Raw genomic sequence first — 27,500 nt, 5'->3', positions numbered from 1 at the left:
CATTATAGTTTAGTGTGTGTGTGTGTGATTCACCTTGGTCTTTGGATCACGTGTTGGACTCATGATCTATAACAGCAATTTCCCTCCCGGAAGAGAGCTCAGAGCTCGTATGACCGATCTATCGGTAATGCTATGACCTTACACGCACACACCCACCCAACTCCCCGCCCACGAGAGTTGGAGTAGCGACTCGAAGCCCTGGGCAATATTCGAACCAGGTGTGTGTGTGTGTGTGTGTGTGTGTGTGTGTGTGTGTGTGTGTGTGTGTGTGTGTGTGTGTGTATGTGTGTGTGTGTGATTCACCACCACGGTCCTAGATCATGTGTGGACTCGTAATCGACGATTATTACCCTCCCGGAGCTCATATATAGCCCGGCCTACAAGTAATGTGATTTTACACACACGTACATACACACGCACACGCGCGCACACACATACAACGCTTTGCCCAACAGGGCTAGAGTACCGTGTTGCAGTGTTGTGATGCATGTCAGCCCTGGGTTGAAATAGTGGTCGAACAAGGATTCGCTAACCCAATCATCACACTCGGCTACAAATACACAAACGGCTCAAACTTGAGTTTTATCTCCTTATTTTCCAGTTACCATAAATAAATCTTGTAGTAGGGTGGCTAATAAAAGTATATTAACATTGTTCTTATTCTGCATTAAATCACAATTCGATAAACCACTACACTAGACAAATGCGTGCATACACTTCAAAATACAAGAGCTCGCTTGGTTCTCCCTATACACTCGTATATAAAGTTACACCCTTTACAATAATTAGATGTTAAAATAAATAATGAAATTAATGTCCAACAAATACTATGACAATTATACAATGGGGGAAATATACAATTCTTAATTGAACAATACGTAAGTATAATCCATAATTGTACGATGCTACACCGTACCACACCATCACAATCTAAATTCATGCACTGCTGTAGCCTTCTAAGCATGTGTGTGTGTGTGTGTGTGTGTATTTACCTAGTTGTATTTACCTAGTTGTATTTTACGGGAAGGGGAGCTATGCTCGTGGAGTCCCGTCTTCATATCTCATTTTATCTAAACTATTTTTAAATTCATGTATTGTTTTTGCACACACCACTTTCTCATCTAACTTGTTCCAACTGTGTGTGTGTGTGTGTGTGTGTGTGTGTGTGTGTGTGTGTGTTTGTGTGCGCGTGTGTGTATGCGTGTTTATGTGTGTATCTGTGTGTGTGTGCGCGTGTGTGTATGCGTGTTTGTGTGTGTGTGTGTGTGTGTGTGTGTGTGTGTGTGTGTGTGTGTGTGCGTGTGTGTGTGCAGGCGCGTGCGTGTGTGAGTTTGTGTGAAAGTGCGTTTGTGTGTGAGTGCGTGCGTGTATGTATACGTGTGTGTGTGTGTGTGTGTGTGTGTGTGTGTGTGTGTGTGCGCGCGTGTGTATTTGTGTGTGTGCGTGCATGTGTTTGAATGTGTGTGTGTGTGTGTGTGTGTGTGTGTGTGTGTGTGTGTGTGTATGTACGTGTGTGTACGTGTGTGTGTTTGTGTGTGTGTTTTTGTGTGTGTGCGTTTATGTGTTTGTATGCGCGCGCGCGCGCGTGTGTGTGTGTGTGTGTGTGTGTGTGTGTGTGTGTGTTTCTGTGTGTGCGCGTGCAAGTGCGTGTGTTTGCTTATCTATTGGTATATGAAGTTTTAGTTATGTTCTTAGGGTCCCATGCCTTTGCCTTCATTCATCAATCTCTACCTTAAAGTTGTTGATCATGTTATCTTGGATTATATTTCCATCCAATTTGTTCCATAAGAGGGCGTTTACACGGTCGTAAAGGTTCGTCGAACGCGGTTCGACAGACACGTGTTTCAAGTGATGTGTGAACGGGGTATTTGGTTGTCGAACACGTTGGTTAAACCCCAAATACCCCGTTCACGCGTTCACACATCACTTTAAACACTTCTATGTGGAAAACTATACTTCCTAATACCTTTCAAACAATTTTGCTTTGTCATTGTTTTCCTATGACCTCTTGTTTATCTTTCATCCGATATCAGCAAATCCTTTCTGTCCATTTTTTCTATACATTTCTCTAATCTATGATGTCGCCTCTTCAAATGTGAGAAATCTATATTTTTCATTCAATCCTCATACATTTTTGTCATTTAGACTCGGGGTCATTTTGGTTTATGTCCTTTGCACTCTATTTCTCTTATATCTTTCTTTAAGTGTGGTGACTCCACCACCTCTGTGTATTCACCCTGGTCTTTGGATCACGTGCTGGACTCATGATCGACAGCTATTTCCCTTCTGGAAGAGAGCTCAGAGCTCGTATGACCGATCTATGGGTAATGCTGTGACCTTACACGCACACACACACCCAACTCTCCGCCCACGAGAGTTGGAGTAGCGACTCGAAGCGCAGCGATACTGAAATTATTTCAGCCCTGGGCAGGATTCGAACCCGGACCGCCGTAGTGACAGTCGGAGACTCTACCAACCGCGCCACCGAGTGTGTGTGTGTGTGTGTGTGTGTGTGTGTGTGTGTGTGTGTGTGTGTGTGTGTGTGTGCACGCGCGTTTGTGGCTAGCGACAGGGAGAGGGAGAAATAGAGGAAGGGATGAAAAAAGAAATACGGGACGGGGGAGAGAGGGAGAGAGAGAGAGAGAGAGAGAGAGAGAGAGAGAGAGAGAGAGAGAGAGAGAGAGAGAGAGAGGGAGAGGGAGGGAGAGAGAGAGAGAGAGAGAGAGAGAGAGAGAGAGAGAGAGAGAGAGAGAGAGAGAGAGAGAGAGAGAGAGAGAGAGAGGGGGAGAGGGAGAAGGAGAGAGAGGGAGAGAGGAGAGGAGAGGGGGAGAGAGGAGAGGAGAGGGGGAGAAAGAGAGATAGAGAGAGAGAGAGAGAGAGAGAGAGAGAGAGAGAGAGAGAGAGAGAGAGAGAGAGAGAGAGAGAGAGAGAGAGAGAGAGAGAGAGAGAGAGAGAGAGAGAGAGGGAGGGAAAGAGAGAGAGAAAGAGAGAGAAAAAGAGAGAAACGTAGAAAGACAGAGAGACAGAGACAGAGAGAAAGAGAGAGAGAGAGAGAGAGAGAGAGAGAGAGGGGGGGGAGAGAGAGAGGTAGAGAAGGAGTTCTGTTGTTAAAAGAAGGTGGGATACTGAGGAAGACACCGATCCTGATCCTCGTCCTTCTCTCTCTCTCTCTCTCTCTCTCTCTCTCTCTCTCTTAAATGTCTTCACCATAAACCATTGCTTATGTTTTCTTGTTCATAATATAATCTCGTTTTGTCTGTATAACATACACCAGGTTTCTTTTCCTGGATTACCTAAAGATCCATGGAATGACTAGGCCGTCATCTGACCCTTAGTAATGTACAATAATATATTCTGTGCCTTCTGTGTGGTGATTGTATCTGGAGTATGTGGCATCTGTTACCAGGCTGTTTCTGTGTTAGTATCATTTTACCATCGGGTAAAGACATGTCAACATGTCAATTTATTATTATTTACTATTTACCTGTTTATTTGTTGTTTGACTGTGCCTATGCGTTTATTTATGTATTCTATTTGATACTTACATTATTATAGTTTTTATTTACTTATTCATTATCATTATTATTAGGATTTTTTCGCATCCGACCTAGACATGGACCAAAAGGTCTCCTGTCGGCATGCTCCGCCTTTGTAATCCTTTGTACATAAGTTCTCCTATGTCTTAGGAGGGTATTCTCTTCTGGCTCTACAGTGTCCTAATGCCTCACTCTCCCGAACCCACACCTTGGCCCAGTTCGACTGACTCGTCACTATGCAATGACGAGCATACAGCGGGAAGTCATATCCATTTGACATCTCAAATACCGAATTTCGCGATGATCTAAAGATCCTTTCTTACTTCAGATGCAATGCAGCGAAACATGGCACCTCCACAGTAGGGCATGATGGTTGTTGCTGCTTTATCCCAACTACTTCGTTAAATGGCGAACCTCCTCCTTCATCCATTTAAAAAATACAGAGTAGACAAGAAGAAATCCCTTTAAACAACATCATTTCCTCACCCTTTAACAATCACTCTTTATTCACTCTTATTCTTTGCATGCTCTCTTCCTTTACATGCTCTTTCCACCTCATTCTCGGTCGTCCCCTCAAGTTCTCTCCATCCACTTTTGCTTCCCATATTCTTTTCGCTAGTTTTTCTTACTTCATTCTTTCCATAAGTCCAAACCATCTCAGCATTCTTTGATCAACCCTATCCATCAGTTCTCTTTCCACCCCACTCTGTCTCACCTTCATATTTCTCATTCTATTCATCTGTGACCTCCAATATATTATTTAAATCTTTTATCTCGAACATATTCAGGCACCTCTTTTCTGTCTCCTTCGAATTCAAATTCTCTGATTCTTACACTGCTGTGGAAAATCTACAACCAGCCACTTCCTTGTACAGTCTTCTCTTTGTATTCTTCTCCAGATACCTCCTTATCATGACACTTTTCATTCCCCGTTTATTTACTTGATTTCCTTGCATCATGATTCACCTCCCACTCCCACTCCTCCTTTCTGTTATATGATTCCAAACACTTGAACTTTTAAGAACATAACATAAGAACATAAGAATGAAGGAGACTGCAAGAGACCATAAGGCCTACACTAGGCATTTCCATGTCCATCACCACCTGTCATCCCCATCCACCCTCTCACCCTTTAACCTCACCTCCAACCCAATGCCACTCTAACCCCTTGTACATGTTATCACCTGACTTTCAGCTTCATCCTCTAATATAACTTCTCAAACTCCACCACTAAGTTCTACAATCTATTGTCTAACTCAGATACATTTGCAGTGTCACCTGCAAACAACAACTGGCTCACCTCCACTTCCCTCAACTCTCATTCACTAAGGCCGCTTTCACACGAGCGTTTCCGTACGCGCGTTCGGGTGCGCCGCGTTTTAACTTTCAGTAGAGTTCAATGGGACCTTTCACACGACGCGTTTTGCGGTCCCATTGAACTCCATTGAAAGTTCAAACGCGGCGCACCCGAACGCGCGTACGGAAACGCTCGTGTGAAAGCGGCCTAACTCCAAACTCCTGCCCACCACCTGCACATCTACCTCCCATACCACTCTATCCACATATATATTGAACTATCATGGTGACATTACACAATCCTGGCACAGCCCCACCTTCATCTCGATTCCGCCCCCGAGGCAGTGTGCATGCAGGACCGTGAAATACCGGGCACATACGCCTTGTCCAGTGTGGCCTGCGGTTTCCGACAGGCGCTGAAACCCGACACGCCACTATCACTGGAGACGCTTGCTGCCACCTGGGCTGCATCCAAATGCGAGCCATATCCATTTGGATTGCTCCACTTTTCGTTGACGACGAACCATCATCCACTCGTCCCTCTCCTCACGTCAGGAGCGCCGTCACCGGTAACGCCGGCGCTTCGCGGTGACGACCCGTCGCCCGTTCCCTGACGTCGACGGGACGCTTTGGAGACTACGGGCCGCGGCACGGATAAGCCCTGCCTACAGCCACCCGCGTACCTGCGTGACCTCCGGGCTCTCGTCCGACCGCCGCGACCTACCCAACTCCATTCCTTCGTACTGGAAGCTCCGAAACGCCCTTTCTGCCGACGAGGATTGGCGCTATCCGACCAGCGCATTGCCGCCCCTGCCATCTACAGGAGCGATCACCGGCCTCCGAAGACGCCCGCCCCGTCGCGTCCCATCCCTCGGTGGAGGACCTGCCATCTTCATAAGCGGGTCCCCCTATTTCTGCCTCCGTCGCTCGCCCCAGCTCGCGGATAGGCATACCTCTCGCCATGGGGGGTTTCGTAGGTGTAGTACTATAAGGTGCTCTAGCATCCAGCAAGTAGGGCATCGCAATGAGCACACCCGACCATCAGTGACGCTTCCTACAAAGACTATTACAGCTGCCAAAGCCTCATTCATATGGCCACATGGTCTTCATTTATATATGTGTACTTCTCTTGCTCTGCACAGCAAGCTTTCAACCCAGTTTAGCATTGTACATCTCACCGTGTGCATGTAGCGCTCCATGTACACTAAATGGCATAGTAAAACCGATTTCAATGTACCCCAAAGTGTTTCTGTTGCACACACATAGCACAGTGAAGGGGACACTGAGCAAGAGGAGGATGTTTGTTGACCAAGGAAGGGAGAAGGCAGGAGATAGGGGTGAGTGGAGAATGGCTGTGTATAGATGATACTGTGGATTGGGGTAGAGAGTGGTTATGTGTGAATGATATTTTGATGCAGCCTGAAGGGATTTCTCCCCATCTCCTTTTTTTATGCATATGGGGATAGAGGGAGGGGGGTCACCAATTAAGTGAAGCAGCCTTGCTGTGGATGTGCTGTGTCTTGCTGCATTGCTTCTGACCCATGAAAGTGGGCAGGATACAGGGATGACCCGTCATCCATAAGGAGCTATGATGAGAGAGAGGAAAGGGTGGTTGATGGGAGAATGGGTGGAGATGAAATGGGTGGGGATGGGGTATATGCATTTTGACTTTGGCTACCTCCCTGGTAAGGGGGGAAAAGCCCTTGATATATAGAGAGATGGATATTATTTCTTACACTTTTTTACACATGAATAGCTGACAACCAGCAACTACTCTCCTTTCCATACCACTTTAAGCCAGTGACACAGAAAGAATCCTAAACTGATACAACATAGACAGCAATCCAAAGTTTCTTCCCGGAGATCTGTGAGAGGTTCCAAGGATCATTGCCACCCACTGTGGAGCTCCAGGTTTTCCACTTTGTGAAACTCAAGGCAACAATTAATTAATTTAATCAATTGAAGGCCACATACAATTTTCATAACCTTTTCAAGTTTCGACTGATGTTATCTTGATTTCTTTGGTATTACTGGTAACCAAACTGCTATGCTTAATATATCATGATCGCAATGATGTGATGTTAAAACAAATCGATCATCACAAACACAATATCCTTTAGAATTTTTTTCTTGACATTTTCGATGAGCAGCAACTGCAGCTGGATAAAACAAAAGAGGGGTGTCTACACAAGCAGTGAATTGTGCATAAAACATAAGCCAACAATGCAAGCAGAAGGCATACATCCATGCAACAATGTTTCAAATCAAATCCAAAGCATTTCAAAGCACATCTACACAACCAGAAAGCATCTGTGCAAAAAATATCCAAGACACTTGCAGGCTTCTGAGAAAAATTTACAATAACATAGACATTGTTCATCTATTGTGACAGAACAATATTTTGCTTCATTTCCAAAGTGCAATTAATCAGTTACTTACTCCAACATCTCACTCTGTATTCATTATATCTGGGCAGTCATGATGATTTCTCATAATCTATCTATCTATATACCAAGGGCATTTTCCCCCTTACAAGGGAGGTAGCCTCTGACTACTGACTTGTCTAGATCAAATTACTAAATCAGTAAAATTATAGGTTCATTACACTCTGGATAAGAAATTGAGAAGTAGATAAGAAACAGCTGCATGCTTTGGCATGCCAATTTACTGTCACATAAACTCTTGCAAAAATAAAGAAAATAAAAATCAGAGGGTGTACTTACCATCATCTGGACATTCAACAGCATTCAGGTACGAGTTCTGACGTACTGGCTTGGGTCTAATCATGACTTTTGATGTGGCAAGGTTTCCCTCATCTACTGACTGTGTTGACCAAAGACTTTGAGAGCTTTGGGACGTCAGAGAATGAGACCTTTCCCTTTCAAGGACATCTGAAGGAAATACAGACTCAATATTAATATTTCTTTATTAATACTGTTGGAATATTGAGTTGTTTTTAATATTTGTATTTCTTTGATAATACTGTTGGAGAGTTGTTTTTACAAAGTTTATTCATCTAAAGTAAAATATATCCTTTCAAGACAATGTTAAGTAGTCACCTAAGTACCTATCTAAAATTAAATAGTAAATGTATATTTTTGAGATAAAAAAATTCCTGATATTCATTCAATGCACATGGACATGTATAAGCTACCTCTTACCTGAGTCTGACTGTGGTCTACTACTAAATCCATGAGGTGGTTCACAATGAATTCTTGGTCCACCTACAGGAATAGTTCTATTAGCTGCTCGCAGAATAACTGAATCCCCACTGGACTGAGTTCGTACTGATTCTGTGAGATAATAAATAATTCTCTATTATCACAGGCCAACAATAATATGCTGTACATAACCTATATGAAAAAAGATGAAGCAAAACATACCAAATGCATGATAAAGTCTTTCTTGAATAACAACATAACACTTTAAATACAGTACTTTGCATACTCTGCCACATTCAATACAGTGCCTCCTAAGTGGGTCCAGCTTGATCAATATTATTGTACAATATTCTGTATTGCACAATATCATTGACACTGTATTGATGGTATTGAAGAGGTACATGTGTTTGGCCTGTACATTTGTCTTCAATATATTGTGTCATTCTTCAAAACCATCCCTACACCATCAATAATATTGTACAATATGGAATACTGTGCAATAATATTGATTATGTAGGGTCCGGTTTATAAAGAACTCTCTACATACAGAAAATTATTAACTTGTGTTTCTTCCCACAATCAACCACATGTTCTTGACCAGAGTTGTAAAAGATATTTTTTCCCTATTCTATTCTATTTACACAGCTCATAGGGATTTCATTATGTTTTCTCTGTAAATTCTGGAGAGGTTGAGAGGTGCAGGTTGCCATGTGACTCACCACAGTCTTGGATCATGTGTCAGACTCATGATCGACAACTATTACTCTCCAAAATGAGAGCTCCGAGCTCATATAGCTCGATCTATGGGTAATACTGTGACCTTACACATGGGCAACCACCCCCTCCCCCCCTCCCCCAACTCCTTGACCACCTGAGTTGGTGTGCCAGCTCGCAGTGCAGTGCTGGAATTTTTTTCAACCCCGGGCGGGACTCTAACTCAGATCACTGAATTAGGGGTCAAGAATAGTACCGCTGCAATGTTGAGCCTGTAATGAAGTGGTAGAAATAAACCACCTTTGACTATCAGGTTCTGCTATGGAGGTGCTGTGTCTTGTTTTGTCTGTTTGATTCTCATTAATAATTATTAGTTATATGTCAATTTATTATTATTGACTATTTATCTGTTTGTTTATTATTTAACTATACCTATGCATTTATTTATGTATTTTATTTGTTATTTACATTATCATAGTTTTTATTTATTCATTTATTATTATTTTGATTTTTTTTCTGCATCCGACCTAGATATGGACCAAAAGGTCTCCTGTCGGTATGCTCCGCCTTTGTAATCCTTTGTAAGGTGACAGGGATGGCCCTTGATCAATAAGGAGCTACGATAATAAGGAAAACAAATTGGTGTTGGATAGGTGAAGTGTGGGTGCATGCCTTGACTGGCTGTCTCTCTTTTTTTGAGGAGGAAGGTTTTTTTTTGTATTTTTCATATATACCATGGGAATCATAGTAGCAGAAATCTTTTTTCCCCTACAACAGTAAGAGAGCTAGTGTTAGGGTTGAGAATGGTGAAAGTGAGTGGTTTGAGGTGAAGATGGGGCTGCATCTGGATTGCATAATGTCACCATGGCTGTTCAATGTGTACATATTTTGAGTGCAGACACAATTGGTTGTTAAGAGCTTAGATAACTTTATGGATAGGGATGACATGTGGTAAGGGACATGGAACTGCCTGGTGTAGGCCTTATAGAAAAAGGCATAGAAACCACTCCCACCTATTCCATATAGGAAGTGGAATGGGTGGGAGTGGTTTCTATGCCTTTTTCTTTTTGGCTACCCCCCCATGAAGGGGGAAAAATCCTTTGGTATAGGCATTATAGTCTCTTCCAGTCTCTTCCGTTCTTATGTTCTTAAGGTAAATGGAAGGTTGATGGGTAGAGGATTGGAGATGGTTAGAGAGAAGTGGGAGGTGAGCCAGTTCTTGTTTGCTGATGACACTGGACTTGCGTCTGGGTCAGAGGAAGGGCTAAGACAGTTAGTAATAGAGTTTGGGAAGGTATGTGATAGGAGGAAGTTGAAAGTAATTGAGGGTAAAAGTAAGGCAATGAGATTTACAAGGGCTAGATGGAAGTCTTAAGCCCTTCCATACGATGGTGCCAATGTTGGCATCATGAGGCACAAGTGGGTGTTATGAAGATGCTGGCATTGGTGTCCTGATTATATTTATTTTATAGTCATAGCTTAGTGACACCCATATTCTGTGAACAGACCTGGTCATGTTTTCTATGGTTATCACCATTCAGGGTGAGAGAGAATGAGTATTACAGCTATAACTTTACATTTTATAATGTGTGTATTGTGGTGCATCATCAAATCATTATACATTGGGCAGCCTTACACTGCATGTGAGAATTTGACTCATATTGAAGAGGTTAAAGGAGAAAGGCTAGGGAAAAGGACATTTTTAAGTATTTAGGGCCACATGTAGCAGGGAAAGGAGGAGTGGGGGTGGGGGTAAGCTGTAGAGTGAGGGAAGCAAGTAAATGTCTTTGGGGAGTGAAATGTGTCATGAGAAATAGGTATCTGGTGATGGATACAAAGAGAAGATTTTATGAGGAGGTGATTGTGTCAATGGCACTGTATGGGGCAAAGACCTGTAATTCAAGGGAGATGGAAAAGAGGAATTTCAATGTATTTGAGATTAAGCACTTGAAAAGCATGGTAGGGGGTTCCAAGGATAGATAGAATAAAAAATGAGGAGACAAAGGGATGACCTGTCATCCATAATGAGCCAAGACAAAAGGGAAACAAATGGATGACAGATGGGAATTGGATAGGTGGGGGGTGTGCATGCCTTGGCTGGCTACCTCCCTTATGAGGGAGAACCCTTTGGTACATAAATAGATAGATAGATATATATATATATATATATATATATATATATATATATATATATATATATATAATATATATATATATATATATATATATATATATATATATATATATATATATATATATATATATATATATATATATATATATATATATTATATTATGGTTTGGGTATATGGAAAGAATGAGTGAGGAAAGATTAGCAAAATGAGTGTGGAAAGCAAATGTATATGGAGTGAACCTGAGGGAAAGACTAAGAATGAGGTGGATGGATGGGTAGAACGGTCCACTGGATGCAAGAGGAGTGTTTGTCAAGCAAGGAAGAGAGGGTGTAAAATATAGGAGTAAATGGTGAATGGCTGTAAATGAAAGAGGAAATGACACAGCCCTAAATGATGACCTTGTCTGCTCTGTATATTTCGTGAGTGGATGCTGGAGAGGAGCAGTCACCATATAATGAAGCAGTGAGGGTAAATAAGCTCCAGCTGTTGGGTTCTGCTGTGGAGGTGCTGTGTCTTACCCTACACTACCTTTGATCCGAGGAGTGTGATGGGGATAGGGATGACTCTTCATCCACAAGGTGTAAAGATGAAAGGGACAATGAATGTATTTTTGGATAGGTGTGGGATGGGTGTACGATGGTGTATGCTTTATTTTGGTTAACCCACCCTTATGTATACATATATATTTTACTCTCATAAGGGTGGTGGTTAAATCAATTATAACAATCCTTTCATTTTAGTACCTTGGGGATAAGAGTTTATCTGTCCCCCATCAAACTGAGGGGATCAGACACAATGTAGTGTTTCCTTAACTGCTCAGCAAGTCTATGCTGACCAATTTCAATATTTTTCTTTCTTTACTTCTATGTAGTACCTTCAACTTTGTATTAAAATTCACTTATTTTTACAAAGAAACATCTGATCAATCTGACAATACTTTCAATCTATAATAAAGCTTTTACAACTCTGTCCTTAACATGTAATTACTTTAAACCCATGACAGATAACTATTCAAACACCACATGTTCCCAACCACAGAACAAATACAGTATTCAGGACAATCGTATACCTGAAGATGGCTGGGATGCGTAGAGTCTTCGAGGTACAGGGAAGACATTACCCCCATCAGACATGGACCTCAAAACTTTAGGAGGTGAGGGGGAGGAGAGCGGAACTTCTCCCCCTCGGAGTAATTCTGCACTTTTACGTTGTCGTGGAACGTTGGTGTAATGGGAGCCGAAGATAAAGTCCATTCCTAAGCAAGCCAGAGAAGTATTCCATACATAGCTTAGCAACAATTACCAACACAATAACACTAAAACAAAAGAGCTGCAAATGTTATGTATAATCTAATATCAAATGCAACATTAAGCAAACAAAAAATAATATATCTACTAATTTCCCCAAAGAAGATCAGTTTTCCATATTCATATTCAGTTAACATTCAATGGTTTTAAGACAACAATTACATAAAAGACAAGGACAAACATGAATGAAGAATATTTCATTGCTGATAAACAGCACGTATATCCTTGGAGACAATCTCAAACAAGATGTGAAACTGTAGAGGTAGTAAAAGAAAGATTTAAGGAAGTTAGCTGAAAAAGGTATAGTAGAAGTAAGGAGTGATTAGCTCTCTTTCTTAAGTTCAGCTTAATCTCTGATAATAAAAGAATGCTGTATGACTTTGGACCTTAGGGATGTCACTTGAGTCCCTGAAGGCAGAAGATGAAAATAAACATGACAGTGTTGACAGACAATGACAAAGCTAAGCTCCACACTGTAGAAGACATACACAGGTGATTTTTACAAGATCCCAAAATTAGGCCTCTGAAGTAGCTCCAAATCAATAACTCCCCACAGTGAGCCATGAAAATAAAACTATAAGGATGGGAGGCAGTGATATTATCTCACTATGCTTTAACTTAGTCGATGTCATTGTATACCCAAGTTCTTCCATCTTCTCAGTATGGGACTTTTTTTTTTTTAATGGCCATTTTAAATGAAGTTAATGTAAATAAAACATATTAGATGTAATTCATACAAAAAAGAAATGGTGTTTGAAAAACTTTAAGGTACTAGATAAAAGCTAACTTTAAGTACCTACTATGTTTTGTAACCACAATATGAACTATTTCTTCCCATCCAAATCCAGCAGTATGTGAAAAAGTGTATTAGCCTTTTTTCTATCTTTGAGTTCTTCATCAAAGAGCAAAGTTAAATCTTCAATGGGGAAATAATAGTGTTAGCACATGTAAAGCATTACCTGCTTTACACAAGTGCTGTTAACAAAATAATGAGGAGCACACTACACATAAATATATACTGTATTATGTAGTAAATCTAAGTATTAGGGTGGTCTTTCTTAAGGCAAATAAGCAACATCTAAATCAAACTATCCAAAATCCATACTGTGATGTATTTTATGAATATTGTACTGGACAAGTGCTACAGATTTACTTATAGTTCTCTCTATGCAGGATCTCTAAAACTTGAGTCTCCAATACTCAGGAAGAAAAGTTCTGGAATCTAGAAAATTCTGGGTACCAGATGCCTTTTCTAATAATCTGGTAATTTTTCAAAAAAAAGGCTTTCCTTCTGAACAGTGAGATTTTCCAAATCTTAGAGATTCCAAATGGAGTGAACATTCAGCTGGTTGGTGAGCTCACCTGAAGAGAGGTTGTGATCAATCTCAATCTCATCTGAACCAGGACCTTCTCTTCAGATGCTTGTTATAAACACCCAGAGCTTGCCACAACAAAATTTACCAAGTGCAACACAATACTGAAGTGGTTTAAAACAACAAATCAACTATTATCAACCAACTATATCTTGTTAGGTCAAGAAACCATGAAGCACAGATATTTAGTGCAATATGTGAGCATGAAGTTGAAGTAAGAACTAAACAGTTTATGCCTGTTAATCCTAATATAAAGTTTTGAGTAGGAGTTCTTTTTTATACTTGGCTTAGGATGATGAACACAAAGAAACACTAAGTTCTCTTGCAAGAGAGGTACTCTACACTAACATTTATATCAAATTACATAGTAACGGGTGAGGGCCTAGACAAGGCATCATGGGAAAGCAGTAGATCACAGGGTGGGAGAAAGGGAAGGAGAAGTAAAGAAATAAATGAAGTGAACTAAAATGAAATGACTGATGTACAACTGGAAAGTTAGTGACAAAAAGAAGTGAGATAGGTGTGAGGAAGCAGAATGAATGAGATGCAGAGTATGACAACTGAAGTAGAATCTTTTGTGTTTGGTCTCTCTTGAAAATTTACATGCCCAAGGTGTTCTGATACAGCCACCAATTTGGTCCACAAATTTTTGAAAGAAAGTTTGTTTTCTTGCCTGTAATGTGTGCATACTGAGTGCTGCAAGATGACATTTATCTAATCATAACATAAGGAGCTATGTTTGTGGGGTTGTGCTTATTTTTCACCTAGTTTAATGACCTTTAAATTCATTTATGGTATTAGGTTTGGTAATGTCATCTTTTAGGCTATTCCAGAAGTTGACCCATTTGTATAGAAAAATATGTTTCTTGATGTTTTTCCAGACATGTAGTCTTTTCTAATTTGTTCACATAACCTCTGTCAGTTTTAACTGCTCCCTTCCATGACTCAAAGATCTTAATCTAGTCACCTCTTTCGTTCTTTTTGTGACAGTAGGTCCAATGATTCTTGTTTCTCCTCATATTATTTATGCACTTGGCTGGGAATTAATTTGGTTGCTGCTCTTTGTATTTTCTAAATCTTATTTATTTCCCTCATTTTGTGTAGACCAACCACTGCTGCATATTCTAATATGGGAAATATTTAGTTAAATCTTAAAAGTAGTCTTCATTTTGAAATTTATGTATGCTATGTATGCATAATAACTTTCTACATATATAACTTACAGAACTCATGGTTAGGGCAAGTTGATTAAATCTGCCAAGAGTTTGGATTGGGAAGAGTGGCTGCATGGGAATTTGCTAAGAAAAACTGGTGGAAAATAGGTTGTGTAATGAAGCTGTTATGATATTAAGGTCTTGAAAGGTAATGAAACAAAACCCCTAAAACCTCATGTATGTTAGATGAAAAACTAAACTACTGAAAGTACTGACGCAATGTGACTTACCTGGATATTCATGTTTGATTTCATCCTCACGCTGCTCAAACTCATGCCTGCGCTGAGCCACGTTGGGTACCTTTCCTCTCTGTGAGAGGCGGGCCAACTCAAACCGGTGGAAAGCTGTCTTGGCAGAAGATTCACGTTCTGGTTTACCAGACTCAAATTGCTTGGCTCTTTTGGACACAATGTGCAACTGCTGTATGCGTTCATTGTCTCCCACCCAAGCAAGGGGCACAGCACGCATACCTGGTGACAGCAATGACGTCTGGCTACCTGTAGGTGTAACAGGAGCAGAGTTGGTGGTGTCACTGGCTTTGGTGCTCCGTGTCCCCTGGTTACTGGCAAGGGATGAAAGGGACCCATGCTCTGGAGTTGCAATATTCTCCTGGATTTTGGACAAGGTTGTCACAAATGTCTTGCCATATCGGGAGTTAGGATTGGCTTCCACCCCTGTGCCAGCACTTGGGTAAGGCTTGGGCACTGCATTGACCACCAGTGACTTATTGCCAGAGCCACTGCTCCTGTCTCCTCCACTAGACACTGTTGCAGGGGATGCTGTTGGTGTTGCAGGCTCTGAAGAGGAGCCTAATGATACGTGATTTTGTGGAGAAGGTGCTCCTGTAGTACTTGCACTACTGGGGGTCGTAGGAGTGGCGGGAGCACTACTTGTTCTTACTCGGTTCATTGTATTTTCAGTCTCCGACTTCACTCTGCGCAAATGGTGGTGGTCTGGTCTTTGTGGTGCAATGAAACTCAGGGCCTTGGTGATGCTACCAGGAGAAGGTGGCGCCTGGGCTCCAGGAGGTGGCCAAAGTGGTTTCTGAAACTTCTGTGGACTGACATGGTACTCCCTGATAGGCCCTTTACTCTCCGGCAACCAGATGGGCTGATTAGGCCGTTTCAAGAACTCCTCCTTACGTTCAACATTCTTTTTTATTCTCTCTAGTACTTCTTGTGTAGGCTTGTCCTTAGATTGTATACTTTCTAAACTGCCCATCTGTTGATCTGCCATACTGTTTGGTCTGCTGCTTGACCTTGCTCGTCCCTCGCCCCCAACCCTACTATCTGCTCTTGCCCTGTTCTCCTTTGAGTCACTACTAGTACTTGGCCCACGCATGGTGACACTAGCACTCCGTTGCTGGTTTGTCTGCTGTTGCTTTGATGGGTTAACAAAAACACGGGGAGGAGACAGAGACTGAACCCTAACACGTCGTGCTTCCTGGTCCCCAGAGAATGAAGGTTTTCTCAAGAGTGAGCTCCCTCGAGACCCTATGCCTGGTAGGGATGCTTTCCGATCCTTTGGATCCACTTTACTCTCTACCATTCGTGTCTGTACTACTTCATACAACCGGCCATCAGGGTCCCGCTCGAGGCGCCGCTGATCTCGCAAACTATTTCTTGGGCCGGCTCGGTCCATGACAGGTTCATAAACGCCCATTGTCTGGGCAGGAATGTCATAGCGCTGTATCTTTTGTGGCAACAACTGGGAGAGATTTGTTTTGGGACCAGAGGCACTTGAAGACACTGCAGTCTGCAAAGGCACTGTACTCATTCTAGTCGAACTGGAAGACACTTGGTGGGGCACTGCACTGCTAACGGAAGAAGGCACGCATGGCTTTTGCTCAACTGCACTGAGCGTGATGCCACAGGTCGGGGTTGAGTGAGACTGGGGCTGGATGGGCTGAAGGGGCTGAAGGGGCTGGCCAGATGGCAACATCTGTGAGGATGGGTAGGAAGCCAATGCAGGACTTCCATGGAAGGGTACTAGGTTTGGGTGGAAGGATGCAAGGGAGGACTGTGAGGACCAAGCCGATGTTGTTATACTCCCACCATGGACAGTGATGGGGTATGCCATGCCCCCAGCATCTATACCTTGACCAGGTGCAAGGCCATGAAGTGCTGGATGCTGCGATGCATGGGGGGCATAGGCACTGTAGGGGGGCTGTGGTGATGGTGTTGGAGTAAACGTTGGCATCCTAAAGTCCAAGTTGCTTTCTGGGTTGTGTGCAGTCTTACCAAACACCTGCAAAAACAAAATATTTTTAGCAACTACATCATCACTGTTATAATGGCTCCAAACTGCCTTGAAGCATAGCATATTTTGATACAATCATGCAATGGGAACAAAGGTCACTTTACAACCTTAAGGAATGATTGCTCTGATATATTCATTTAAGGATTAAGCTCTTTTGTCTAGCACCATAGTTGAGTACCTGCAAGCAGTGATCCTGCAACTACAGGGAATTATCTCCCAGGAACCCATTTTCAAAACCCTCACCCCACTATGAGGGTGTAGACCAAGGTGAAGGAAGTTGACTAACTAGCATCAGAATTTGAAAGGAAGATGTTGTCAAACAGATTGATAAACTTACACACATACATACAGGGTGTTTGGGATAAATTTGATCATTTTGTTATCTTCTGTCATTTTAGAACCATTTGAAGGATTTAATAGCAGTAAAATGCAACAGATAGCTGATTCTGTGTACTATTGGTGGGTGTGAGAACTAGAGAGCATGAACGACTGGAAAGCACTGGAATACTGGAAGAGAGTGGCCTGTATCATGTTGATTTGTGCCAGATTAAAAAATTCAGAAATATTAGCTGCAGCTCAGTGCTCCTTGAACATCGTGAAGGCAATGAGATATGAGCTGGAGAATTACAATGGAGATGTGGAAGCAGTGGCTAGCAGGATCATAACAGGTATTCTGACTTTGTCCGCACAACAAAATTTGTCGAGAAGCTGCTAAAAAGACAAGGCAATGTAGACCTTGGCTAGAGAGGGGCATTGGAGTGGCAGCTATGAAGATAGCATTGAAAAAGGATCTTTGCTACTCCTCATACAAGAGGCACAAGGGCCAACTACTCACTGCAAAGGCCAAGAGGACTGCCTTATGAAAGCCAAGAAACTCCTCAACAAGGTCAAACACCCAGTCAAGCCGGGGATGCTCTGGTTCTTCTCAGACGAGAAGAACTTCTGCCAGGACCAGTTACACAATGTGCAGAACAACAGGTGGCTAGCCTACAGTCTGCTCAAAATCCCATGCTTCATGAAGACCAAGTTCCCTCAAATTGTGATGGTCTTAGGAAGGGAAAGTGAATCAAGTAAAGAAGAAAAGGTAAAAGGTGCAAATGGAGAGATAATAATGGAGGAGACAGCATTAAGAGGAAGATGGGCAGATTATTTTAGGGAGTTGCTAAATGTGAATGGGGGGGCGGAGAGGGGGGGTTGCCAATTTAATGAAGCGGCCTTGCTGTGGATGTGCTGTGACTTGCGACACTACCTCTGACCCAGGGCAGTGGACAAGGTGCAGGGATGACCCATCATCCAGGAGGTGCTAAGATAAGAGAAAGGGTGGAGGGGAGTGGAGTGTATTTAGGGATGGAATGGGTGGGAATGACTTTGTGCCTTTTTCTTTTTGGCTACCTCACTTGAAAGGGGGAAAAAGCCCTGGCTGTTCAACTTATACATGGATGGGGTGGTGCGAGAGGTGAATGCAAGGGTAGTGGGTCAGGGATTGGAGATGGTTAAAGAAAATGGAGAAAAGTGGGAGGTGAGCCAACTGTTGTTTGCAGACGACACTGCGCTTGTGGCAGCATTGGAGGAGGGATTGAGGAAGCTGGTGGCAGATTTTGGGAGAGTATGTGATAGAAGAAAGCTAAAGATAAATGTGGGTAAAAGTAAGGTGATGAGATGTACAAGGGGTGAAAGTGGCAGTAGACTGGAAGTGAACATTAAGGGAGAGCGACTGGAGGAAGTGGATAGTTTTAGATACTTGGGTGCACGTGTAGCAGGAAAAGGTGGAGTGAAGGTGGAGGTAGAATGTAGATTGAGAGAAGCGAGTAAATGCCTGGGTGGATTAAAGAGTGTAATGAGGAATAGACATTTAGGAATGGATGTGAAGAGGAGACTGTATGAAGGAGTGATTGTGCCAACAGCACTGTATGGGGCAGAAACGTGGAACATAAGAGAAGAAGAGAGAAGGAGTTTGAATGTGTTTGAGATGAGGTGTCTGAGAAGTATGGTGGGGGTTACTAGGCTAGATAGAGTGAGAAATGAGGAGGTGAGGAGGAGAACAGGGGTGAAAAAGGAGCTGGGAGATAGGGTTGATGAAAGAATATTGGGATGGTTTGGACACATGGAAAGAATGAGTGAAGAAAGACTAGTAAAAGAGGTATGGAAGGCAGATGTGGAGGGAGTGAACATGAGGGGATGTCCTAGGATGAGGTGGATGGATGGGGTGAAGGGGGCTTTGGGGAAGAGGGGAATGTCTGTTGAGGAAGGAAGGGAGAGGACGGAAGACAGAGGTGAGTGGAGAATGGTTGTATATGGATGATGTTGTGATTGCATGAGGAGAAATGGGCAGGGGGGTGGGGGTGAGGTAGTATGTGTGAGCAAATTTTGACGCATCCCGAAGGGATTTCTCCCCGTCCTCTCCTTATATGCAAGGGGGGACGGAGAGGGGGGGTCGCCGATTAAATGAAGCGGCCTTGCTGTGAATGTACTGTGTCTTGCGGCACTGCTTCTGACCCGGGGCTGTGGGCAAGGTGCAGGGATGACCCGTCATCCAGGAGGTGCTCAGATGAGAGGGAGGGTGGGAGGGGTGTGGAGTGTATTTGGGGATGAAATGGGTGGGGGTGTTTTTGTGCCTTTCCCTTTTTGGCTACCTCCCTTGAAAGGGGGGAAAAGCCTTGGTATATGTATGTATGTATGTACATGTATGTATGTATGCTAAATGTGAAGGAGAATAGGGTGGGAAAAGTAGTTGTAGTGGGAAGCACTAAGAAAATGACAGTGATGAATGAGGAAAATGGAGGAGAAATAAGGAAAGATGAGGTGAAAGCAGTTATTAAAATGATGAGAACAGGTAAGGCACTTGGGTTGGATGGGTGTCTGCAGAGTGGCTAAAAAAGGGAGGTACAATGATGGTGGACTGGCCAGTGGGGTTGTTTAATGTTTGTCTAAAAGAGAGTAGAGTACCAGAGGACTGGAGGAGTGCCGGTATAATTCCACTTTACAAAGGAAAAGGGGACAAGTGTGAGTGTAGTAGTTTGAGAGGGATCAGTTTATTGAGTGTAGTTGGGAAGGCTTATGGGAAGGTTTTGATTGAGAGGAGTGGGAGAGGAACAGAGGTAGTAATTGGTGAGGAACGGTGTGGGTTTGGGACAGGTAGGGGTTACGTGGATCAGATTTTTGTGAGAAAGCTATAGGACCTTTATATATTTGGAGAAGGCTTATGACATGGTAGACAGGAAGGCACTGTGGGAGGTGTTGCAGATATGTGTGATAGTAGGAAAACTCTTGAGAGTGGTCAGGAGTTTTTACGAGAGTACTAGAATGGATATTAATTCACTAGAATCAGTACAGATGAGAATTATACAAGGGCTCAGAAATTTATCTTATGAAGACAGGCATAGGCACCTTAATATACACTCTCTGGAGAGATGTAGAGTGTGGGGTGATCTAATAGAGATACATATTCAAATGGGTCAAGGGGTTTAAAAAGGGTGATGCAAGCAAGGTCATCATATCAAGACAGTGGGTAGGAGTCATAGTAATGGGTTTGAATTGTACAAATTTAAGTTTAAGAAGGAAATAGGCAAGAACTGGTTTACCAATAGAGTGTTTAACAAATGGAATAAACTTAGTAACCATGTAGTGAGCAATGAAACTATGAAAAATTGACAACTGATAACAATATGAGTAAGTACATAATCTGCTAAATTCAATTTTGTTCTTCATACCTATCCTACTCATTTAGGAGCGATGTCATCTTAATATTAATTCTAGCTACTGTCAAGTGATTTTATTAATTTCAATGAAAGTCTATTTGTAGTCAGAGTCACTGCAGTACACAGCCTCATGCAGCAGCAAGGCTTAGAATACAGTTGGGGAGAGATCCATACCTGTGGAGAAGCCCACCCACAGTACCATAAACAGATCACATTAAGGTCACAAAAAGATCACATGGTTAATGGATAAAAACAGGCCTGGCTCAGGCCATGGGTGCAGAGGGACCCACAGGCTGGGGCTGGGCTGGGGCCACCCATTTTATCAAAGCCAGGTCACAATAAGGTCACACATATGTCACATGGGTTAATGGAGGAAAATTGTGAAGTGTAAACAAACTAACCCTGAAAGGGCCAAAGCTTGACCCTTGGGCCAGAAGTGATTGGGACACTACTGTTATGGGTAAGTTATGCCTCTAGATTCAACCTATGTCACTCAGTGAAGAGTTGTATGCCATAAATGTAAAAGTGTTCCTAATGTGATTCATAATTTTGTACACCATAATTGTAAAAGCATTGATAATTGTTTGTTAAATGCAGATTAATCATAATGAATTACTAAGACATCCTGACAGGTTGACGTAAGCGTAGTAGGAAACACAGGAGTCTTAGTCTTGAGTTTATTCCAGACTAGTTTCGCAGGTATCCTTTTTTTGAAAAAGCATACCTGCAAAACTAGTCAGGAATAAACTCAAGACTAAAACTCCTGTGTTTCCTACTCCGCTTACATCATAATGAATTAATTGCTCTGCTCTGTAGGTATAACCATGTACTCATAAGTGTCACTCAGCAGTTTCAATCCTCCTAGCACTGCAAAACATTCACACTACTTACAGGGTTACCATCTTTGAATATGTTCACCACATCAGTAAGACATCACTCATAATGAAGCCCATGCCCATGCACAGAAAGTAATCTCACCTGCTGTAGGAGGTCCTCCTCACGAGGTACAACGAGGAGGTGCAGGGTTGTGATACAGCGCTGAATGTCCTTGACCACGTCACTGTATGTCCTTGAGCTTACAGGTGCACCATTCACACTAACAATTCGGTCCCCTGCAAATGAATAGTAAATCTTTATTGACCTTGAAGAACAACCATGCAATGACAACAATATCTAGCTTTCTTACATAACCATGCAACTTTTCTTACATAATTTACAGAAATGTTTAGAAAAAAAAATCTCAAGATAGTGTTGAAGAGTTCTTAGCTAACAAAGTGATATTGATGGAAAAAGAGCAGGTAGTGAGCATGAGTACCTAGTAACTGGCCTGGTGTCAGAAAGTAAAAGAGCATGAAAATTAGTATATAAACTATAAAGCAACATAGGCACATTCAAGTACTGTCCATTTCTTATTTGATTATATAGACAAGATACCAACAATGATATATAACACATAACTTGTTATGCAATATGTTTTTGCTTAAATTCATTTGAATATAAAAAAAAAAAATCTAAGCATTATTACATTAATTGTTTAGGAAGCATTTGCAGAATGTGTCTCATTACATATCACATGCATTGATCCCTGTTCCATCATAAGAGTGAACTGCAACATATACTGATGATACAAAATAAGGTAACCATGACAAATAGGCATCTCATTAAATAATGCAAAATACTGTACTGATAATAATAAAAGAAAACACCACAATAAAACATCTACACACAGAAACCCAAATTCTATCCATAGACCAGAACATGAAAATGATAGGTGCACAGTTCATAAAAGCTCTCAATCCTACTCACCCATCTCATCACATCACACAAGCACAACTTCTTGAGCACAACAAAAAACTACACCAGCGGCATATTACTCAAACATCTACAACAACCTACCACCTCTACCACAAAATATATCCACATGAAAACACATTCACTCTCAGATGACAAAACAAGTACTTCAAGACTGACCACAAAACTTTCCTCTTCAACAAAGCCCTCAGACATTAGCTTCACACAAGAACCCTTCCAAATAGAAGCAAGAACCTCATTAGCATGAATGTGTTCAGATTACCATCCAGCACCAAGAGAATATCAATACAGTATAGGCTTGGCCATGGAAAAAAACAGCTCCAGATGCAACCATCACACAGAAGACAATGAACACCTCATCTTGCACTGCCCCACCCTAGCCATTCACAGACAGCAATGCAATATTTCTTTGTTGAATGACTTTTGGGCCAATCCAGTGCCTGTTGCCAGTTACCTGGAACCCATGGGTCTCCTGCAAGAGAGACCTGAGGCAATGGATCGATTGACTGACCTATCAAGAATTCAAGAAACGTGTTGCTATTAAAATGAGTGACAGTTAATGTACCGGTACTCCAGAATGGAATGCAGTAACACAGACTTTTGACAATCAATGACTATTCTGTCACTAAACACAAAATTGTACTTCAACAGCAAGGCTTAATATCAGGTATCTGGTACATTCTACCACCAACATATATCCTTGAAAATTAACACCAAGGCAAGACAGCACACCACTAACATCATTTTGTAGTCACAACAAGGAAACCTGTTGGGAAATGTGCTACTTCTCCATCATGCCTTTTGCACCAATACAAACAGAAATATGCATGAAATAAAAGGTCCTATTTCTGGTTATTTTTAGTTTCTTTACCCATTGTCTAGCCTTTTACACTAAGGTACAACCATACTGCAGGCTATCTGTGGCAATTCTGGCCAATTACATGCTGATTGATCACTGGAAGCAACAATCAATCAATCAATCAATCAACCAATTGCTGCCTCAAGTTTCTCTAACTGGACACCGGCACCTCCACACTAGCAGACAGCACTGGTACTCAAGCCCTCCCATAGATCTCTTTTAGAAGACACACTGGATTATTGCTTGAGTTGGGTGAACATGGGACTGTTTTTATAGCATTAGGTAGTATGAAGAGAAGGGAGTAATTGGTGGTTGTCAACTCTACTGCAGGTACTGTATAACTGGACTACAGGAGCTGGGCAAAAAAAGTTTATGAAACATACAACTGTTAACTATAATATTATTTATCTTATCACTTTCCTTCAAGTTATGCTCTAGTACAAATACAGATTGTATTTCATCACCAATAGCCAGAACTACAATGGGGATAATATCACATTGAAAAGGTGAAGTCATGGAGGTGGTAAAGAAGATATTTAAGGACAGCAGTAGAAAGGAGGGATAGTTGACATCTAATGTTTTACAACTAATGGAATAATGCACCCTTAAGTACCAGCAGTATTGCTATTCATATTCGGAGTTTCATGAAATAGCTCTTCTCTGATGGACTATCTACATCTTGTTCACTAATTTCACAAAACCTGTCAAGGGGCTGTGGATTTTCTCTATAAATACAAATCTAAATTGGGATGAACTTCTGAGAATCTGTCAAGTCAGAAATGTCTGATCTTGGTATCTAAGGGGACACCATTTCATATTTTCTTCTGCATAGCAACCCAGTACTATACTGAAGATTTTATCCTTGTTGGAACACCATGATACTGGTGAGTGCATGTAAGTGAATAGCACTTCTTAACAACACATCAACAAGACTAACTATTTCTTATCCTTATACTGTACTGAAAAGGTAGAAAAAATCATACTGGTCTTTCTAAAAACAACTTTAATAAGGATGGATTTTTTACCCTTTCATCCTCATGGGTGGAGCCATCTTCATTGAATAATGGGGAAGGGACAAACTACATTCACTGACCTACAGTTATGCAGGATTAGGGTTCATGTTGAACCCACATGAGTATATATCCTGAAATAGCTTCAATCTTTGTAATGAATAAATAGCTTGACCTTTATTTGAAATTTCTGATATGTTATAGTTACAGAGTGATGTGAAGTATAATTTTCTAATAAATCACTTGAGAGATAAGGCATTTCTGAACTACAAGATATCCAGCCAATCAAGTTAAAAGAACACTAGATTTGTGTCAATTTGGGTGGTCGGACCACCCTCAAGAGAGGTATTTGGTAATGAGTTGTTGTTTAAAAATATGTTGGAGAAAAAAAAACGGAGGGATATAAAGGGGAGACAGAAGGGGGATGGAGAGTAGAGGGAAGCGAAAAATAAAAATAAAATGGAGACAGATGAAAGGAACATGGAAAAAAATACAGAGGTGGGAAGGAGAGCAGGAGAGAAGGGGTAGATTTTTGGTTGTTCTTGTTGTTTGGCTTCCGGTGTCAGTGGGTCATAACACCCTTTACTTTGATGGAGAAGTGGGAAATTAAAGGAAGAAAAGAGAAAGCTGCCGAAACGAGCGAATTAAAGGAAGTAAATACGTACCGTATGTGTGTATAGGTGGGAGGGGATGAAAAATGGTGGGGAGAAATTGTGGAAGAGAGTAAATGGGAAGGAGGGGAGGGGAGGCAAAGAAAACGACGAGAGATTAAGGGGGGAAAGAAAGTATTAGAGAGTGGGAAGTTACAGAAGAGAGGGGAGAAGGATAATTAGAGAAGGGAGGGGGGAGAGGGATGGAGGAAGGGAAGGAAATGAAGAAGGGAGGGAGGGAATGGAGGGGGCAGAGGGAAAGATGAAAGAGTATGAATGGGGAATGGAGAGAGTGAGGATGGGAGAAAGAGGAGAGGCGAGAAGACAGGGAAGGGGGATAAACAAAAAGATAATGGAAATTAAGGAGAAAGGAGGAATGGAGAATAAGATGGGAGAGAGAGAAAGAAGGGAGAGGTGGCAAGAGAGAGTGAGGGGGAGGGGGGCAAGGGTCAAGGAACAAGACAATGTAGGCGGTACGAGGGGAGTTGTAGTTTGCCGACGACAATTCATCAACATTTCTGTCCTTAATTAACAACGCGAAGGGTAGGTGGACTGGGGAAACATTGAAAAATAAGAGGGTAGTTGGGTGGACGGGGGGAGAATGAGGGAAAAATTACGAGATAAATTGCATAAATTGAGACTACTAAGAAAAATAGCGCACATTTAGAGGGTGAGGGATTACGGAGGAGAGGGAGGAGTGATGGAAGAGGGCGGAAGGGGGAGAAGAGGGGAGTGTGCAGAGACACTAGTCTTACACATGAATTCAGGCAGGCGCATAAAAACCGTTAGGCAGAAACAGTCAGTGTGAGAGCAAGAGTGAAAGTGAGAATGAAGGAAAGAGAGAGATAAATAGAGAGATAGTGAGACTTGGCAGGTAGTAAGTAGCGTGCAAAGGTGCGTGTCGTCGTCGTCGTCTTTGGCGTCGCTGCAGCACCAGGTTTGACGACCTGAACGGACCAGAGGAGCAGCCGCTACGCATCATTAGGCGCTCCTGCCGCACCATCCCCTCCCTCCCTCCCGCCTTGTATCCAAACAGACAGACCAACAGATAGGCAAGGCGTTAATTAACTACATATATACAAACCAACAACATCAATGATACGTGCGACCCACATTGCACACAACACATACTCGAAGGTCTTGTGCAACATCTAATAGCAGGTCAGTTCACTTCAGAATGTAAACAAAACAATATGACGTCATGGGCGTTAGCAAGGTGGTGAGCAAGAGTGAATATGAACTCTTGAGTCAAGATGGTCGACTATTGCCACTTCTTCACGACGTTATATCGGTAATATGTAACTTACACCAAGGGTTAGTTAAGGAAAATTTGTGTAAAATGATATTAACCACCCCCACCTAGGCACAAAATGATTACATATGGGAGACGAAGTATATATGGAGACACTTGCAATCATGTCTCCTGGTAGGATGAAATATATTATTAAAATTCATACATACCAACTTATTCTTATCAGAATATCAATGTTGAAATTCATCCTATTTGAGACAATCTACCAATATTTCTCAACCTAGATGTAAATATATTTAACTTACACCTCAGTCTTTTAGTCTGGCAACTACATATCAACTGTGATTACCATAGCCTGACACTGACTAGCTATCAGCCCTTGTAACTCTCATTACTGCCACCGGGGCCCAACCGCCCACCAACCTACACACCCACTCACCCACCCATGTCGTCAACCTGTCAGACACTTCCCTACCCAATAACTCTTGACTCTTCCTTACCACCGAAGTCTCCAAGAGTTCCTCTAATGCAATGGTTCCCTCTTCGGTCAACCTCATGTGCACAAGTAACTTTAAAAATGACACCCCTAAAGACCAGAGTCACGTGTTATTTCATAAGTGGTAACTAATTTATAACATAAATAGAGCTGTTTACTTTCGACTTCTACCTCTAGCACTTTCTGCCAGCCTCCTTAATTTCTCATTTAACATCTTCATTTCTGCCCCCAAGGATAGAAGCGCTGGTTCTCAGTAATGAAATACAATGCATACCCTAGCGTCACCATCCCCAACCCGCCTTATATCATCTTTGGCAACTGAGTTCGCACGCTAGCACGGTGACAGCCAATTCGTCAACAGGAAACCAAGTACATCCCAATTCACGTGACTGTGAGAAATCTTCGTCTTTCCCGAGGGAAAATATAATTTTCAGGTAAATTATATGCATTCATTCACGTCATGCACAGAGTAAGCAACTAACAACTCTCACTGAAATCTCACAATCACACCAACTTACACGTGTCCCTCTCGGCTTGGGAATCACTGCTCTGATGGAACCCAAGGATATAAGCGACGGTACATTAATTATCAACGACAGAATATAATAAATGCTCTAATGGAACCTCTTCTCCCTAACTCCCATCATCTACCTTAGTGATAAGCGTGGTGGGTCTGTGTACCTACTTTACTCTCTCTCTCTCTCTCTCTCTCTCTCTCTCTCTCTCTC

General features: G+C 42.0%; 1 protein-coding gene across 1 annotated transcript in view; it reads right to left on the bottom strand.

The window, feature by feature from the left end:
- LOC143024082 (uncharacterized) overlaps positions 1–27,500 on the bottom strand; it is a 166,607-nt gene that overhangs the window by 107,339 nt on the left and 31,768 nt on the right. The window contains exons 4-8 of the mRNA XM_076182828.1: positions 21,672–21,805; positions 14,967–16,983; positions 11,912–12,097; positions 7,994–8,125; positions 7,556–7,723 (exon numbers count right to left, since the gene is read on the bottom strand). Coding sequence (XP_076038943.1) covers positions 7,556–7,723; positions 7,994–8,125; positions 11,912–12,097; positions 14,967–16,983; positions 21,672–21,805 — 2,637 coding nt within the window. The remainder of the gene's footprint in view (positions 1–7,555; positions 7,724–7,993; positions 8,126–11,911; positions 12,098–14,966; positions 16,984–21,671; positions 21,806–27,500) is intronic.

Source organism: Oratosquilla oratoria, unplaced genomic scaffold (genome assembly GCF_046742065.1).
Source record: "Oratosquilla oratoria isolate Oo_2021 unplaced genomic scaffold, ASM4674206v1 SCAFFOLD89, whole genome shotgun sequence".
In the NCBI taxonomy this organism is placed as follows: domain Eukaryota; kingdom Metazoa; phylum Arthropoda; class Malacostraca; order Stomatopoda; family Squillidae; genus Oratosquilla; species Oratosquilla oratoria.
The sequence above is the reverse complement of the archived record's forward strand: the minus strand, read 5'-3'. Positions and strand labels throughout refer to the sequence as shown.